This window comes from Lutjanus erythropterus, chromosome 9 (genome assembly GCF_056507025.1).
Source record: "Lutjanus erythropterus isolate fLutEry1 chromosome 9, fLutEry1.hap2, whole genome shotgun sequence".
Lineage (NCBI taxonomy): Eukaryota > Metazoa > Chordata > Actinopteri > Lutjaniformes > Lutjanidae > Lutjanus > Lutjanus erythropterus.
The window spans coordinates 3,569,912-3,588,678 of NC_139325.1; the positions used below are offsets into that span (position 1 = coordinate 3,569,912).

The following is an 18,767-nucleotide window of genomic DNA, read 5'->3' on the forward strand; positions in this document are numbered from 1 at the left end:
TGCATTCCTTTGTGTGGTTCCTCCAGTTATATGAAACCTTATTCAATGTGTCCAATCTGGAGGATGGCCCTGACAGATATTTGGATGGATTTGATACAATACAGCCTAGATTTTCAAATTAGAGTACCTCTGGATGTACTTGAGCTCCCTCTAGTGGTACACCAAGGCATCTACTAAAATAAAAAAAAAAAAGAAATCAGTCAAAATACCATAAAATTTCCAATAAAAATAAACTATGAGGTCACTGAAATGTAATTTAAAATAGGTTTTATTTTTCCTGTAAAAATGTAGTTTCATTGTCAGTTTTAATTAACTGTCCATAGCAGAGTACATGAACATTGGTTGGCTGGATTGGTTGGCAGATATTATGACAGTCCTAGGGAAGCAAGGAAGAATATTACTTTAGCTTCATTGCTTAGTGTTAAACAATTAAAAAGTCAAACTGTGCTAGTACTACATTCTGCTGTGGTGCTCTTTGGGCCCACCACAAAATATTTGGTGTGACTGGACTAAAATGCCCATTGAATGCCTAAATCTTCAGCTAGTGCCACCAGCAGGTCACATGTTTTATTTATCCAATGAAACATATCAACATTGTAGAATGTATAATAGATGGTGTACAGAGCCACTGTGATGTCACCCCTGGACTACTGTTTTGAAGCCTTGATTTTGGCATTACGGCTGTCACTGTCTTGGTGTTTTGGAACCAGAAATGACTTTGGACATTAGGGTAGAGCTGGATAAGTGGTCATATAGCCCAGAGCTGGAGAGAGAAGTTTGGACAATGCTAACACATACACAGGGTTAACTGACGGTGTGATCGTATGAAGCACAGACCTGCAGAAACAGATATTAGTATTAGCTCGCATGCTAACCACTTACATTATGGCAACTGATGCAATATGCAAGACATACATGTTTTGGAAGCTAACTCACTAGCTAGCTAGCTTAGGATCAACTAGTTTAGAGTCAACATCTGTCTGTCTGTGGTTGTAGATGGATTGCATGAATAAAACACTTTTTGGAAAGCTTTTATTGCAGTTACAGTAATGTAACAAGTTACTGCCAACCAGAGTAACTTTGTAACTGAGTAACTGTCTCTCCACTGTTACACTGTGTGTGTGTGGAGTCTATGGACAGAAGCACACAGAGCAAAGGAGAGAGATGGATTACATTAATATATTACTCTATTTGGGAAGCATTTATTGCAGTTACAGTTGCTGTCAACCTTAGCAACTTGTCTATCCTCTGCTGTGTGTGTGTGTGTGTGTTTGGAGCCCATGGATGAGCATACACAGAGCAGAGAGGAAGTGAAATATCTCACAGGAGTGATCATTTTAACCCAAACCACGATCTTTCCCACATCCTAACCAAGGGTTTTTGTCCCTAAACCTACCCACATCTTAACCGCAGCTTTGTCATATTAATAAACATGATTAATTTGTGCAACATGCACAATTAAGACACATGGTGTACAGTTGAATCCACCAGAACCACTTTCATTTTACAGGAAAGGAAGTAGTTCCTACATGAAACTACTCACAGCAAGGTCTGTGGATAATCTTGAGTAACCAGGTCATGATTTTTGGAAAGAGACTCTGGTTATCTCCAAAATTCTGCAATTCACACCGAAAAAATCTAGATGGATAAATAGCACCACAGGCCAGAGGAAAAACATGTAGTTTTGATTTTGGGCTGAACTGTCCCTTTAAAAGGACACTAATCAAGCTCATTTCCTGTTTAATTTCACTGCCATGACCTAATTATTGTAAACCTGCTAATGAGGAAATATAAATGTTCTAATAATCCTCACATTGTTTTACAATCCTTTAATTCTGAGCAGTTTGTGCTGATTCTGGTAATCCTCTGCTGGTTGGCTAACCTGTGATAGATGGAAGGTTAGATCTCATAGATCACACTTAGCATTTAATTAGCACAACTGGCTGTGGTGTTTGGTCCGTGGGAATCACACAAAGCTACATAAACTAAGGCTAATTTGATTCAGAGCCTTTAACAGCTGGCGTCTTTGTGAGAGTCAGCTAAAAATGCAGTGAAGACCGTAACGTCCCTTTGGCAGGTCCCAGTGTACCAGTTTACTGCCAGCCTCCTCGCCACGCGTGATCCAGTGTGATGGCAGCAGTGTTATCGCAGGCTTTTCTCTCAGCGTCATTCACTCATGGAATTTGCTCTCAATAAATTTGCGACATTTTCCAAAGCTCGATTTCATTTTGTGTGGACTATTGATAACTAGTGCTGAAATGATGAGTTGACTAACTGATTAATCAAGGACACAGAAAACAAACCAATTGAAATTTAGATGGATCGATCAATCTAATCTTTTCAGTCAGTCATTTGGCACATTTGATTAGATTTTTCTCTTAAATATAATGTTTAATAGAATATTATAGCTTTTCAAATGTTGTTGGACATAAAAAGAAAAAGAAACGTTAAGGAACAGTTCAAGATTTTGGATCTTTTTTTTTTTTGCAGAGATTAGAAGATCGATACCACTCTGATATCTATGTCATCAATCTATAGCTGGAGCCAGTCTTGTCATCACTATGGGTTGCCAGGCAACCAGCAGAGACTTCAGGACGAAATAGCTTGGCACATAATGTAAATCCATATTTTTTTTTTTTATTTTAGTTTTTTGTACAGATTTAACGTACAGGATACAACATGCTTGTTGTTATGGTTGCAATGTGGACAAAACACAGATTTAATGGTTTGAAGAATTGAGGTGATTTATTGAAGAGGCTAGTGGGGAAATAGAGGTGGAATGAGAGGGGAGATAGCTGGGACCGGCTGGGCAGGGTGCTGGCTGGAGGTAGCAGGCTGCTTGGTAGCTGGCCGGTGAGCTGGCAGGCAGATGAGTGATGATACGATGATGTGGGGATGAATAAGAGAAGAGCTGAGGTTGATATACAGCAGAGGTGATTAGCTGATTGATGGCAGGTGAGGCAGGTTGAAAAGGGATCCAGGAGGCAGGAGAGTGAGGGACAGGAACAGGAGAGAGAGACACATCTTGAACAATACTTGGGCATGGCCTTAGCAGAGGCGCTGGTCGACACATTTTGTTACCTTCAGACAGAGCCAGCTTAGCTGTTTTAATTTTGACCCCACAGTTGACAAGCCATCTGCAAGCAACCGCAGGATGGCAAGCAACTGCAACAACCACTATGTTCAGTGTGTTTTAAATAAATCAATTCATGCCTAAGAAAATTAGAAAAGCAATACAATATATAATAGGGCAGGTAATGGTTCAAGCACAAGGATGGATCAACACCGGCTGTTTGTGATCCAACTTCAAATGTTTGCATATTAAACAGCTAAAGGCTCAATTATGATGATAAGTCAAACAATTTATTTTAAGAGGTCACTTGTTGATCAAGTGTTGTAAAGATATTGATTAGATGAGCTTTGTAGTTTAGTTTAGTCTTTCTTAGAAAGTAGTTTCTGAAAAGGCTCACCCTCCCTAATGGTCAGTTATGAATGTCCCTTAAGTGACTCTCTCAGTCCAAATCAGCCCAGCACTTCACTTAAAGGGATAAATCAACCAAAAATGAAAATTCAGCCATTATCTACTCACCCTCATGCTGATTGAAGGTCGGGTTTAGTTTTTCAGTCCACAAAACACTGCTGGAGTTTCACAGGAAACAGCGTTAAATATACTTAGTGAGTTTTTTAATCATTAAAATTTGGCTGGGTGGTTAATTCAAACTCAGAGTACATGTTTATTAGTGCTTTACATCAGCTTTGAATAATTTCCTCTGAACCTCTGCACAGTCTCATACAGTTGTAAATACATGGCAGCAGACACTTGGTCATATAAACCCAGAGGGTCCTCTTACATCATTTGTAATGTACCACTCTGGGACAAAGGTTACATGTTATACTTAGGTACTCTTGTCAGCATAAAGCCTCTGTTGTCACATCATATCTGGTTGGTGTCCACCTGAGGTCATATATTACTGTTGCGTCTGAAATCTGTAGTGAAATTCAACCTTGACACCTGGACATAACTTTCAGGTGTCCCTTTATGAATTACTGCAGTTTGTTATGTAATTGTCCCTCAGGATAATAGCAGACATGTAGGTGGATGGTAGATGGATATTGGCTGTAGGTCAGAGAGAGGGGCCTTGAATGTGACATAGTGCTGTCTGTTAGGAGACAGCACTATGTCAGTTAAAGCCAGCAGGCAGGTAACTGAAGAGAATTACGACTGCATCGTGGGAGAACCATCATCACATATTTATCCTTTGCCATCACGTTATCAGCAAGACATTCTTAGAAAGAAAGATGCTCTGTTTGGGTTCTGGTAGAACCTTTTATAAAGTTAGTGCTTGGAAGCCATTCAGAGAGTTCTACCTATAAACCAACATAAAGAGTTATGCCTAGAATCATCTGTGAAAGGTTCCACCCAGAACCCCCCTATGAGAAGTTCTACAGGTTCTACAGTTTTTTGGTATAATGGTTCCACCCAGAACCCTCTCTGGGGGTTCTTTCCAGGACCAGTCCACAGGGTGTAACAAGATCCCATCCAGGGGGTTCTTATGATAACATTTTTATATACCTAGGGTTTTATCTAGAACACAGTCAGGGGGTTCTTTCAATAATACTTCTGTATTCCAAGGGTTTTACCTAGAATCTACCAAGGGCTTCAACCAAGAACACTTTTGTTTTCCAAAGGTTTTATCTAGAACATAGTAAGGGGATTCTATGGATAACCATTTCATATTACAAGGGCTTTAACTAGAAGACAGTCAAGATGTTCTTGGGGAACCTTTTTATATTCCAAAGGTTTTCATCTAGAACCCACCCAGGGGTTCTACCAAAAACCCTTTTGTGTTCCAAGAGTTTTATCTAGAATGTAGTAATGTGATTCTATTGAGAACCTTTTTATATTCCAAGGGTTTTAACTAGGAGACAATCAGGGGGTTTTATCTGGGACCCTTTTATATTCCAAAGGTTTTAATTAGAACACAGTCCGGGTGTTCTGCCGAGAACCTTTTTGTATTCTGAGGCTTTTATCTACAACCCACCAAGGGGATTCTACGGAGAACTTTTTGATATTCCAAAGGTTTTAACTAGAACACAGTCAGGCTGTTCTTTGGGAACTTTTTATATTCCAAAGGTTTTCATCTAGAACTCACCTAGGGGTTCTACCAAGAGCCCTTTTGTATTCCAAGGTTATTATCTAGAACATAGTCAAGGGATTCTATCAAGAACCTTTTTATATTCCTTTTACCTTGAACCAATCTTATCTAGGGAGTTCTACTGAGAACCATTTTATGGTACAAAAAAGCCTTCATGAAAGAGTTCTTCAAGGATTTCAGCAATCCTTTAAGAAAGGGTTCTCTGGATGAAAAGGGTTCTTAATGCGATCATTAGTCTTACAAAGAACCCTTGACAAAGCTTTTTTTCTTCAAAAAAGGATTCTTCTGAATCTCAGCCCTTCAAGAAGAATCCTTTTGGAACCCTTGTTTCTAAGAGTGTATGAATAGTGTGAGAAATCAAATAAAATAAGGATTAAATATGTATCTCTGTTTCAACAAGATTTGGCTGTAAACCCAGTCTGTCTCATGAGGCCACTAATGAAGAGTTCAGGTGAGGTTATGAGGACAACACAGATGAAGTGGCTTCAGGAAACAATGTAAAAACATTCCCCTGTGCGTCACATTGGTTTTTATTTTGGCCCTTTGGCTGGTTCGCCTGCTCTCCGTGACAGGAATGCTGATATTTAAGCCGAGCTGTTTGATGTTGTTCTCGCCCGTGATGATGGCCACTGCTGCACTCTGCATCACCGGCAAATCTCCTCTGGTTGACATCTTCATCCTCTTCTCTCTTTGTTTTTCCCCTTTTTCCTTCTCTCCTCCCCTTCCTCCCTTCCATCCCATCATTCTGCTCGGTCGCCTGTGAGCCTGGGAACCAGTCGCAGAGATTTCTGAGTGGACTGAGACATGTTTGCTGTAGCTGGCTTCATGTTCAGGCGCCTCACAGTCACAGGGAGAGTTCTCATTTCCTGCAATCAGTCACAGTTTGCAGTTAATAATTTGTGAAGAATGTGTAAGGAATGACTCCTTCAGGCTCATTCAGACTTGATTGACAGCATAAACAAGATTCTGTCTAACACTGATATGATGACGGGGTAAACTGAAGTGTGCACAATGTGAGACTGTGACAAGGGAAAACCATCACTACTGTTTCTATCTGCAGAATAATTACTAGGATATTGAAAAGGTAAGATTCAAACTTAGACATCCTACAAATATAATTTCATGTTATATTTATATTTCATTTATATTATAGTATTGAAGAAGCATATGGTGAGCTCTAACAGTCGCAGTTCGCCGCTGTTAGCCTCCCAATCTAGCCTTTAATCTCCATGAAATTGAAAGTTTAATTTGCAGCTGCTTCTCCTGTCAGATAAAAAACAAAAACACTAATCAGTCAACTTCATCAGTCCAGTGAATAAAGGGAAAGTGAAAATATTGGAAAAATCTTCTTCCTTTTAAGTGAATCTTTTTTTGCAGATCAGATACTGTTCATGTTTTTGACTGAATTCTTGAAGACGTGGATTTTAGATAAGATAAGAAACCGAAGCCTGAAAATCCACATACTTGCCACATAAAAGCATTAGCTGCTGGGCAGAGCAGAACAATCCAAATCTGTCACTTTTTCTACAACAGGATCAGGCTGAGCATCTCTGAGTCATAGCCTGAGGTTACAGCAGGTCCCTGGGGGAGTGTGTGTTCGTGTGTGTGTGTGTGTGTGTGTGTGTGTGTGTGTGTGTGTGTGTGTGTGTGTGTGTGTGTGTGTGCCTGCCTGCCTGCACGGTTTCATATATCATTGAGTGTGGATCCGGGTGGAGCTTAGACAAAGAGGTGGCATTCAACCTCCTCCCCTGAGGAAACCCAGCTCTGATGGGGGAGAGGATGGGGACAGACAGATCTTTCATATGACTCCTCCCCCCTACGTGAATGTCCATTGATCTGCCCTTGATCTTCATGTCTGCACCTCTCTGATCCGCTCACTGACTCCCATCATCTCATTCACAGCTTCTTTTTCCCGTCGTCTGTCTCCTGATCCTCCTCTGTCTCAGTCCTTCCTGCATCATTCCCCATTTTTTCAGTTTCTTTCCTCTCAGTGGTTTATGTGCTGTCTCGCTCTGTCTCAGTCTTTTCTCAGTGCTCAGGGCTGCAGAATAATCCCCTTTGTGATTTCCCACTCTTGTCTTTTGTCTTGGCTTTGGCATTGCTGTCTTTATCCACCATGACTCTCCAATTCCAGGCCAGATTGAGTGCTATACTGAAGCATAGCATCTCCTGAGCACCAACCACTGGAGCACAAATAATATTATGTGTTTTAACTTTTAACATCCCCATATATTTTATCTTACTGCCAAACATTTTAATAAAACAAATTACTGTTTTTAGGTTAAAAATGCATTATTTTCACCATCCAGGAAGTTTTCCTTATAGTGATGTTTGTAGCAAATGAGCGAGGGTTGCAAATTGTGTGCCAATGTAACATTAATGATCAATTAGTTGATTTATCATAACAAAAAATGCAAAAAAAAAATGGTGCATTCCCTCCACAGCAATTTATTGCATATTCTGTGGCAGCAATGCATAGTCTATGAGACATATTAAGACATAATAGAGGACTATATATTAAACACATATAATTGAGTATCAGATATCATGTAGTGTGCTCTTATAAAAATAGTTTCTGCTGCATTTGTACCTTATTTGAGTGTAGAACAACTGAATTTTATGTCATTAATCAATCTTGACATGAACATTAACTTGCAATGTTGAAATATGACTTAATCATTATTATAAACATTTAGTAATTCTTTTTTTTGCCAAATTTATATTATATTATTGTTAAAAGAATAGATTGTATTACAGTGAAAATTAATAAGGTTTGGCTTGTCGATGTGTTCAAGTGCAGGTGGAAACATCAAACTTTTAAGACCTGAGAGAGGCTAATGTGTGATGCCACCAAACTTTTGTTTTCCCCAAGTCCATGTGTGCTTATTGTTTGTCTTCTGGGTTTGAGTTCTTGATCACACAGATGTGATAAAATGAGATGTTGTTACTCGGCTGAATCCTTCATCCTGGATCTAAAAACAATAGTATGGTTTCATAAAGCAGTTTTCAGAAGCTTGGCTAAATCTGCATTCATTTATGTATTGTTGTGTTTGAATAATTATCCCTGTGGTTACAGCATGAAAGCAGTGAAAAGGTATTTAGTAAAAGCTGAGCTCATACAAAGATGACCATATAAAGCTAATCAATACTTTTATTAGAGAAATAGGTCTATAAAAAAGATGTGATTCATGCTTGACTGTGCAGTTCCCCTCAGCTCGACAGAGCTTTTTTTTTTTTTTAAAAAAAACATCTTTCAGCTCATTGTTTTAATTGTATGGCCTGAACTTCAGTCTCACTTTCACTGCTATGATCTGCATTTTTTCCAGTACAGCAAGCCACTGTTTTCAGCAGAAAGATAAACTGACTATTTGCTACATGCCCATCATCCATAGACTGTATGATAAATAGTGGGTGAAGGCCACCTTTCAAACCTACAGGTGTGAGAATTTAATTCTAGAAATTTGTTTTTTTACTTCAGTCCTGGATGAATCTCACACAACAAACAAGTAGCAGATGACCTTGTAAATATCTCGGCCCACGCTTCGGAATCCCATCATCCTTTAAAAGACTGAGATGGGGACACGTATGACGTGATGATGGTGTTTTCCTTCATGCATCAGTTAATCACAAGATCTACTACCAGTAATCTGCTTCCAGCGTCAGCCTGTCAAATGCCAGTGAGCGTGTATATTTACGTGTGTGTGAATGGCGGAGGGAGCTCTCTCTCATCTGGGGTCGAGTCATGAGGTCACCATATTACAGCTGTTCAGCTCAGGCCTGGCACACACAAGAGGATCATATTGCATAACAAAGACAGAAGTCCATATTTGTTTTTATTATGTGGCAGAAGAACAACAGAATGATGTAGAAAACACAACAAATGATGCATTATTTTAAATGATTTTGTCATTTGCTTAATATTCTTGCATCCATCATCAGATACCGGTTAATAAACTAGATTTGACTTAAAATGTGTGCAACCTATGTGATTGTGAGTCATCAATGTATAAGATCCATAGATGGAACTAACATAGTGCTCATAGATGCAATCATGCAGATAATCGTATTAAAATAACTGTAATGCAAATGTGGTACAGTATGTACAAGAGCGAGTGCAGATCATGTGATTTTACATCCTGGTTGTCTCTCAGGTGATCGAGTCTCTGGGGATCATGATCTACAAGGCCCTGGATTACGGGCTGAAGGAGAACGAGGAGCGGGAGCTCAGCCCTCCTCTGGAGCAACTCATCGACCTCATGACCAACATGGCCGAGGCCGAGAAGGACGCCTGCCCCGACGAAGGCTACGAGGCCACAGAGGAAGAGGACGAGGCAGACGATGACCCTGACAACATCTCCAGTGTTCATGGCTACAGAGACATCCTCAAGGTTGGTGCAGTAGCTGAGCAACTGACTGTGGATTATCAAACGTGTTATTTTAATTTGTCTCCATATTGTCAAAGACAACTAATTTTAATGCAGCTGTTATGTGTTTAAATGTTAATTTGTAAAAGGTTTAAGTTACTGATCAGGTTGTTGATTAACTACTACACTGTAAAAAAAAATTAGTTGAGACAACTTAAAATTTCGAGATAACGTACTACAATGGATTTTTGAGTTTTGAGCCTGAGCATTTACCTCTCTTTGGATAAGCCAGAAGTTGAATGTTAAAAACAAACAAAAAAAAAAATCAAAAATTGGGCACAGTGAGCTGTGAAACTGATTTATCTTTTTTTAGTGCCTGAAAAATTTAATAGTTTTAGTTAAAAATGTAAAAATATTGAACATTTTCTTTCACTTCAATGTGAGGCTGCCAGCCTCACCCTCGCCAGGAGTCATGCATCTCCGCTGTCCGATGGAGCACAGAGTCACTGTGTCAGTCCTCACATGGCCTCACACTGTTTACATAATGACCACAGGCCAAGTTACACACACACACACACACACACACACACACACACACACACACTGGGCTCCAAGAAGATGTGTGTGAGCAGTGTGGCAGTCTGGCGGGGCTGACAGCGAGCTAGCTGTCGGCTCCGATTCTCGTCTCTGTGTTTTTCACCCTAAGACTGTCCACTCTATGTGCTCCTTCAGCTTACCTTTTGTCCTACTGTACTCATCATTGCTGACACAGAAAACACTATTTACTGTTTTTAACTCAGTGCCACATTTATTCACTTAATGTAACTGTTTGCAGTGCACTTGTACTGATCCTGGATACAGCATGTCCTATTATTCCTGCTCGTGTGTGAGGACGTGGGCAGGATAAAGCTTATTGTCTGACATTTTCTGCGTTTAGTGAAACTGTCTCTAACTGGAATGCCGTCTGGACAAATGGACGCCAAGAGCATGCCAAGCAATGGCCCAGCGTACCTTCTGTTCCTCTGAGAGAGACAAGGACATTCTGTCATCACTGTTGTTCAGCAGCATGGCTCACCTCAGGCATAGTTGTCTGAATTCACCAGGCAATAACAGTTGTTTACAAAAGTCTGCAAATGTTTTTTTGAGGTACAGTTTTTATGCGATGTCCTTCAGATCCTTTATCCAGGCTTCATGGTTGGACATCACCCAGTTCATATTGCAGATGTGCAGGGCAGACTTGGCAAAGTGCAGATATAGTGTAGGTGTTGACAAGATCAAAACAGATCCCTGAGATCAGAAAAAGGTTTGTTTTGTTGTTGGTGCAGACAGAAAACTGGGAGTAAAAATTAAGAACCAGATACAGTCAATTTGTTTCTGAAAGGTCAAAACTGTCATGTAGACGGCTGCACAACTGACCCTTCCAGAGTCCCGCCCCTCTTTGCTCTTTGCTCCTGTAACAGTTCTCCTTTCCTGTTTCCTGTATTTCCCATGTGCTCGACTCATCTGTGTTGAAAAGAAATCCAAATTCTGACGATGGTTAAAAGTTCATGAGGCGTTCATGAGGGACCTGTAAAAGATATACATGTACAATATATATAGTAGCAAAACTCTAACTAGCTGATTGATGATGAGATCCAAATTGCAGAATCTGCAAAGGGAAATTGTGTGAGAAAACAGCATTACAATGAAGTAATGTAGTACTGCAGAGATGTCCTGACCTATAAATATCATTCTCCAGATTTAAGAAAACATGTTTGTTTGGTACAGACCCCAACAAATGTCACATCATCATGATTTAAACTTTTTTCTCCCAATAAATAAATAAATAAATAAATAAATAAATAAATAAATAAAATTGCAAAAATGCAAAAATGATCATTCCCATTAATTGCAAATCTGTCAAAATAATCCTAATATGACATTTTTTTTTTACCATATTATTCATCTGTAGTTAATCGACAGAAAATTAATCGCAAACATTTTGATAATCAATAAAGCCTTTGAATACTTTCCAGGAAAATTCCTTGAGCACAGCTTCTGAAATGTTATTTTACATCTGTAATTTGAATTTCTTTGGGTATAAACAACAAATCAGAATTCCATGACATTTTATAGACCAAGTAATTCAGTAATTTATCCAGGAAATAACTGGCAGATTAACTGATAATGAAAAGAAACATGACATGCTGTTCTGACTCCCCTTTGCCTTGTCCCGTCTCTCAGGCAGTCCTTGATTATGCAAGTCTTGGCGTGTCCTCAGTTGACCAACACTTGTTTTGTAGCATTGTTGCCTAACAAAACCAGCATGCAAATCATCATCATACTTTTAGAAAGTAGATGAGCACTGAGGACACCCAACATGGCTGCCAGAGGGTGCTTTACATAACCTGAAATCCCCTTGTTGAGTATGTGATAGTAATACCGAAATAACATGGCTGGTAACATCCACTGGTTAAAAAACATATTGTATTGCACTTTGTGAAATTTTCTCAGTAATTTCCCTGTCATGTTTTCCTTGTGTACTAAAAGTGTCTCTGCTTCTGGTCTCCCTTGTAGCTGTGCACGTCTCATCTGCCCAGCCTATCAGACGCCCCCAGTCACTACCAGGCAGTGTGTCGGGCTCTGTACACAGAAACCAGGGAGCTGCGCACTTTCCTGGAGAAGATCAAGAGTGCCAAAGAGGTGGGTCCTCCTCCTCCTCCTCCTCCTCCTCATCATCATCATCATCATCTTGGCTGTGGGCTCATCCTGCTCTTTTTTTCTATACACATTAATTGTAGTAAAAGCCATCAGACCTGTGTTTTAGTTACGCATTACAGAGGAGAACATGAGGAACATGAGGTTGAGTATGGCGAATGCTTAAACCCTTGCTTAATAACAGCAGTCTCATTCAAAGACACTCCCTCTGCTCTCCTCTAATGAAAGGTTACAGGATGATCACTGACCTTTACATCAGGGACATAAAGAGGCGTCACACTAGAAAATTTAGCACCGTGACCTTACACCCCCTCCACACACCTTCTAATTAACATGACTCTCACTCTCGGTGGGCGCCATGGACAGTGTTGGCAGGGGTCACGTTAGTATTGTGAAAGTGATGGTTCATATGGTGACAGTCGTTCATATGCAAAGACAAATAACTGCACATCAGACACACACAAACACACACACACACACACACACAAACATAGGCTACAGTGTTTGGTGATTCTGCTTATGTTAACCAAATAGTAGTTATACAGTGTTAAACAATAGTGAAAATAGTAGGTACAACTTAACGTAAAGGAACAATATGTAGCAATTACACACACAAAAATGAGAATAGCAGTCTAAATAGCTACTTGGAGCCATAGACTGTATATTAAATAGGTTTAAATTCTGTTAAATGTATCATCTATGGTTGAAGCAAGTATTTTCCCCCTGCCCTCACATTTCCAGTCTCAAGGAGAACTCTGCAGGCTGCAGGAACACTGCAGGAGTGCAGGATGCATGCAACATCGCTAACTGACAGTATCAAACAAGGACAAGTCCTCCACTGTAAGCTGATCAGCTTATATAAGCCCGTTTTCCTGAAAACAAAAGTCCACTGTTTAACCATTATAAACATCTACGCCTTCGACATTTCTTACGACTCACAAACAGACACGTCATTTGGTGAACATTCGGCATAAATTTTTTGTCTAAATGATGTGAAACGGGCAAAAAAACATTAATTCTGGCACGGAATAGAAATTTCAAAGGAGGACACCACAGCTGTGGTGTTGATGAATATATTACAGATTTCTCCTTTTTTTCTTCTTCTTCTCCTGTGTTGCATCAACAAACATTAATTTAATCTAAGACAAGTTCTAACCCGAGTTTAGGAAAACTACTTTTAAAATAAGTAAATCTTTAAAATTAAGCAGAGCTCTGTTGCACAATTAAAAACTAATCTTCATTTATTACCCAAGTTTATAGATGTAAATATGTTTATGGTTTAAATTTAAACTGTTTTAATATTGATCCAGTATTAAAGTTTTTTGCAACATTATTTAAAGTTAAATCATGATTTAATCTGGTTTAAAAATGAATCCTTGTTGGTGCAGCCTAAGCCTTTAAAGAAGACAGTCAGGCTGTGGTTGTATGATGTCAGTGTTTTTTTCTGCTTCTGTGTATAAAAGGTTCACATGAGGAAACCAACAGAGCATAAACATCATATCCAAGTGAGCCATCTTGCATATTTCAGTAATAAACCATTGCTTCTGCGGGGAAGGCCTGATGTGTAGCATGTAATAGGCATGGACTCTTCAGAGACACACAGAGACATGGAGACAGAGGGCGGTCAGACAGCCGTGTTTCCTGTGTGACAGAGCAGAGGCGCTCAGCTGATGAAGAAAGGCATCCGTGGTAATGACTGAGGATAAAGAGATGAATGGACACATCAGTGCACACAGCCTATATTCCTGAAGCTATGACATAACACACAATAACTCTGACTAACAGCCGCATCTTTTTATGCATCACTCATTGAGCATAACATGTAAAAATAACCTGACACGTGTCACGTGTAAACTGTTTACACCAAATGTGCATCCATTCATTTTATGCTAAATATCTGATCTGTGCATAAAATATCACACAGACAAAAAAGTCCAATTCTAATTGGCTGCAAGCAAAACCATACAAATAGCCATTCTTTCTTGATTTGGGTACACATGGACTGAATACACGTACCGTTTGACTGGATATGTTTTGATTCTACTTGGTACTGGGTTGTTCTGTTCAATGAGGGTAGAATGGTATTGAGTACTAATACAAAGCCCTAATTTGTAGGGATGTAAATCCCAAGTTTCATCATGATACAGTATTATGTAGATTTTTAACAACAATAGAGTATTTTCTGACACCATAAAATCTGCCACAAAACAATTTTGATTCAAATCAATTCAGTTCAAGGGCCTGTGATTAATATGAAAAGATATCATATACCCAACTAACACAGTTAGTTAGAGATGAGGTTTGCACCCCTTTCTTTTCTCCTTTTGGTCTTAAAAAACCCAACACAGATATAATTAAAATTAATTATAACTACTAAAGTTTACTTGAACTTTGCTCAGCTAACACACAGAAAGCATGCTAACAACAGGAACATTTAACAAAAGTATAAAACTGCTCTCTGTCTGACTTATTAACAAAACAATTGATTTTTGCTAGTCACCATTATTAACCTAAGCCTATGGCATTTTACATTGCATAAATTAGCCTAGTGGCTAGTGGACCTCTCCTCTAAGTTACTCATAGCTCAACAGTTATTAGCCTATTTATATTTTTCTTGCTCACCTAAAAGTTAGTGAGTTTGCACCAAAAAATCTTACAGATTTTTTTTAAATGACGTTTTTGAAGGTGTTTTTAATGATAATATTTTTGTGATAATATTAATTTGCATTTTGAGGTAATTTAGGTTACATAGCTTATTTAGCCTTTGCCTGCTTGTTATTGTCTGTCTAGTGCAGTGCTTCCCAAACTTTTTCTGGCATGCCCCCCTTCAGAAACCAAAAACAGTTTACACTCCCCCACATCCCACAATTATTGTCAATCATTAACAATAATTGGTAACTGATAAAAAAAAAGATTTGAAATGAATCAGTAAACTCTTGATTGTTTATTTCCCCTGCATAAATCGTATAACTTTTACTTTATATCACTCTATATTTCTCCCCTGGTCACCCCCCCACAGTGACTCTGCCAACCCTCTCAAAAATAAACACTGGAGTAAAAAAAGACTGAATCTGTACTTTTTACAGTTTTCTGGGATGAAAGTGGTCAAACTTGACAATAGTGAGTACAAGGACAAAGAAGCAGCTATCAGCAGCTTTCATACAAACTGGCCAAGTGTACGTCACTAGTGTTGTAATATCCAAACAGTGTGATGCAGCCGTGCAGTGTGTGGATGACAGGCCGTGCTCTCACACACTGCCACCTGACAGGTTGAAGTGGGTCACTGTGAAGATGGACTGACATGTTTGTTGTTGTCACATGTAGATGATAATATCTGCAGACATGCTGACTCTCATTCTGCCAAAAATGCTGAGTTCAGGTTCTCACTGCTTATAGTCAGACAGGCATGATTCATGTGGGTCCTATTCTCTACTCGCACGCTGTAGTGTGACGTATCTGTTTTACGAGCTGCACATCAGTTCACTTCCTGTCAGTGTTACCTTCACTTACAACATTAGAGATTTTTCATCCTTAAGTTTGTTACTTCAGTTTTCACAGGTAGCTGATACATGTTGTAGCAATATTTACCCTTTGGTTTTGTATAAAATGTTTTTGAACATTTTGATAATCAAGTCTTTGTCTTAGATAACCGTTAGCAACATTAACAAGCCAGCTAGCAGCTCATCATCATTCAAACTTGACTGAAACAAAATAAACCAAATATCCTGGCTTGTCTTTCCACTGCTCCAACAATCACCACTGCTGGTTTGGTCAAACTACACACTTAATTCGCTGCATTAGTTGTTAAAATAGATTCTATAAGGATTTATACATATGAAATACATGTAATTTATGAAAATTTAGGTTTCCTTTAACTTGCTCTTTGCAAGAAACACCCTTGTCCCAGACACGAATTCACAACTTCAAACAATTAAAAAATGTATTAAAAGTCTTCAAATTCTAAAACTAACAATACCTAGTGATAATTATAATCATCTTTGTTTTAGAATCAATTTTTAGCAAAAATGTTGGCCCTTTAAAGTTGTGTTCCAGATTTCCATCAACTCCATCAGATTTGTACAAAAACATGTTTTAATCAGGCATAAAAAGGGTTAGCTATATCCTGAGGACTGGGGCGGGAACACTACTCAAGCACTGGCAAACTTTCTATTTTTAGACAAATTCCTGAAATAATATTTCTATCAGATGTGTCTCAACCATAACATGTCAACTCTGTAGTCCTTCTAAATCAAAGCTAAATAAGAATTATAGTTTCAAAATGTGTATTTTGATCAGCATTAAGAGAACTCTGAGACACTTTAAAAAAAATAACATGGCTGCTCACTATGACTATGCTGTGAAATGAACAAATGTAACATTTTGTCAACTCTGTAAGACATCGGAGATGGAGGTTGGCCTGTTACAAGGTTTAATAGCCAAGAGTTTGATCTTTTAAAATATATTTTCCAGCATAATTGAATTGTAAAAATCAAATTTCCCTCAAAATACAGTTTTATCCCAGTTCTCAAGAATGCATGATATAAGTCACACTACATTGTACAGTGTGCAGTTTTATTGGTCGGTGGATCTGTGATGTTATATGTTTCTAATTTGTCGGATTAATGCTCCTTCAGTGTATTGCTGGTCTGCTGTCTGTTGAAGCTCAGGTGTCTTTATTGAAGCCAAGGCCTGGCAGGTGATTTTTAATTATTTAGCTCAGTGTTGAAGTCAGCAGGGCTGCACAGTTAGTCTGCATCACAATCATCGCTTTCTTCTTAATGAAAAGACTTGACAATTGGCTCGGAGAAAATGAACATGAGCTCATAATATAATAATTTAGTCACAGGCGCATTATTGGCTCATTTTTGGTTCACATGGAGGCTGTTCCTTGTTGCTGAACAGGTCTCTATTTTCTATTCTTCAACTCATTCATTAAGATCAAATGCAGGAGTCATTTTGGGCTTTGTGTCTCCTCAGGAGCATTTTGGAGCTCAGCTGTGGGTTGGAACACTTCCCGTGAGGAGTGGTGTGTTTATGTGTGTGTGTGTGTGTGTGTGTGTGTGTGTGTGTGTGTGTGTGTGTGTGTGTGTGTGTGTGTGTTCCACCTCAGGGTTCCTTCCTGCTCTGCACTACCGCTGCTGCCCTTTCAGTGTGTGTAATGCATCTGAATGAATAGAGGGGATTTGGTCAGTTACATAACTCTCTGTTAGCAGAGAGGACTTATTGCAGGGTGGAGAAAGCTGAGAAAGAAGCTTAAAAAAAGAGGAAATTTGGGGATTGCGGGCAGCCTTTTTTAGCATAGAAAGTAAGGAAGTAAACAATCATCACTGTTTATCATTTTCCACAGCACTGCGTGTAACACAGGTACACAATTCTTGCACATAATTTTAAAGAAACCACTTGGACAAAAATTTAAAATGATGTAACTTGTTAATCATCTACCCTTCAAGATGACTTTAGCTACAGTACAGGAGAATACTGAATGGAATAAGATCATTAGGGACGTTATTCTCCTTTCTTCCTCAAACTAGTGGTGTGGCCTTGTTGATGTCAGTCTGTCTGTCCAACAACAATTGGTGGGATTGCCATTCATGATAGCAAGACTAATGACTCCTGACTTTATTTCTAACATTGAGGTGACAGTTGTGATTTTGAGTGAAATTCCTGGTCTCCACAAGATGAATTGTAAATACTTGTGGATTTGCAGATTTTTCATCTAACACCATCATCAGCGCAAAATTTCTGTTGATCCAATGTTTTGGTTTATCACCAAATACCTGCAGAATATGGGCTCAACATTGCCCAAAACCTGGGGGAGGATTTATCATTTTTCTGTAGCTGAAGATGGAAATGGCTAAGGAGTGAGTCATCGTCCTTCATCACCATCTCTGTTGGGAGTTGTACATGTGCAGTACTGGTTTGGCACACATGAGCATTTCAATTATGCTAGAAATCTTAGAGTTTAGTTGGGTGGTGCTACATAAACTATGTGTTGCGCAGTTTGCTGAAAGTTTGAGAGCAAGGCAGATTTTTCATTTTTCAGTTATGTTGAGTTTCCAAAAAAAGTGTGGCTGGAGTGCCATCACAAGAGCCAACAGCATCTCACTTGCATGGCATCTAAGAGGGTGATGGACACGTCCACCCCCGGTGCTTTGCTGGTGTTTGTATAAAACATCAACTCTGAGGCCGGTCAAGTAATCGCAAAACTGAGTACCACACTGTATCACTGTATCACGTTCAAAAGACATGCAGCCATTCACTGCGTACACCAGTGCGATATCTCTGCAACAGAAGAACAGGATTGGGTGTGCAGTAGCACACCCAGGGTGCAACATTCTAAACATTTTTGTCCACTAACCAAATGGCGAGAATGTTCAAATTTTATTAGTTACCAAATAATATGGAAATGAATAAATTTTGCTGGTGGTTAGTCCTGAGTCTATGTATGGATACTGAATTTAAAAAAAGTCTGAAGAAAATAGAGAATTCAACGGTTGTGACTGCATTATCACTGTGAGCATGTTAGCAGTCTGATGTTAGCACCACTATC

The 18,767-nt window shown here is 39.1% G+C and overlaps 1 protein-coding gene across 2 annotated transcripts in view; it reads left to right on the forward strand.

Moving 5' to 3' along the window:
- The window catches only part of spire1b (spire-type actin nucleation factor 1b), a 60,728-nt gene that overhangs the window by 16,976 nt on the left and 24,985 nt on the right, over positions 1 to 18,767 (forward strand). For both annotated transcript variants that reach the window (XM_084725960.1, XM_084725961.1), the window contains exons 3-4: positions 9,308 to 9,544; positions 12,077 to 12,202. In XM_084725960.1, coding sequence (XP_084582086.1) covers positions 9,308 to 9,544; positions 12,077 to 12,202 — 363 coding nt within the window. The remainder of the gene's footprint in view (positions 1 to 9,307; positions 9,545 to 12,076; positions 12,203 to 18,767) is intronic.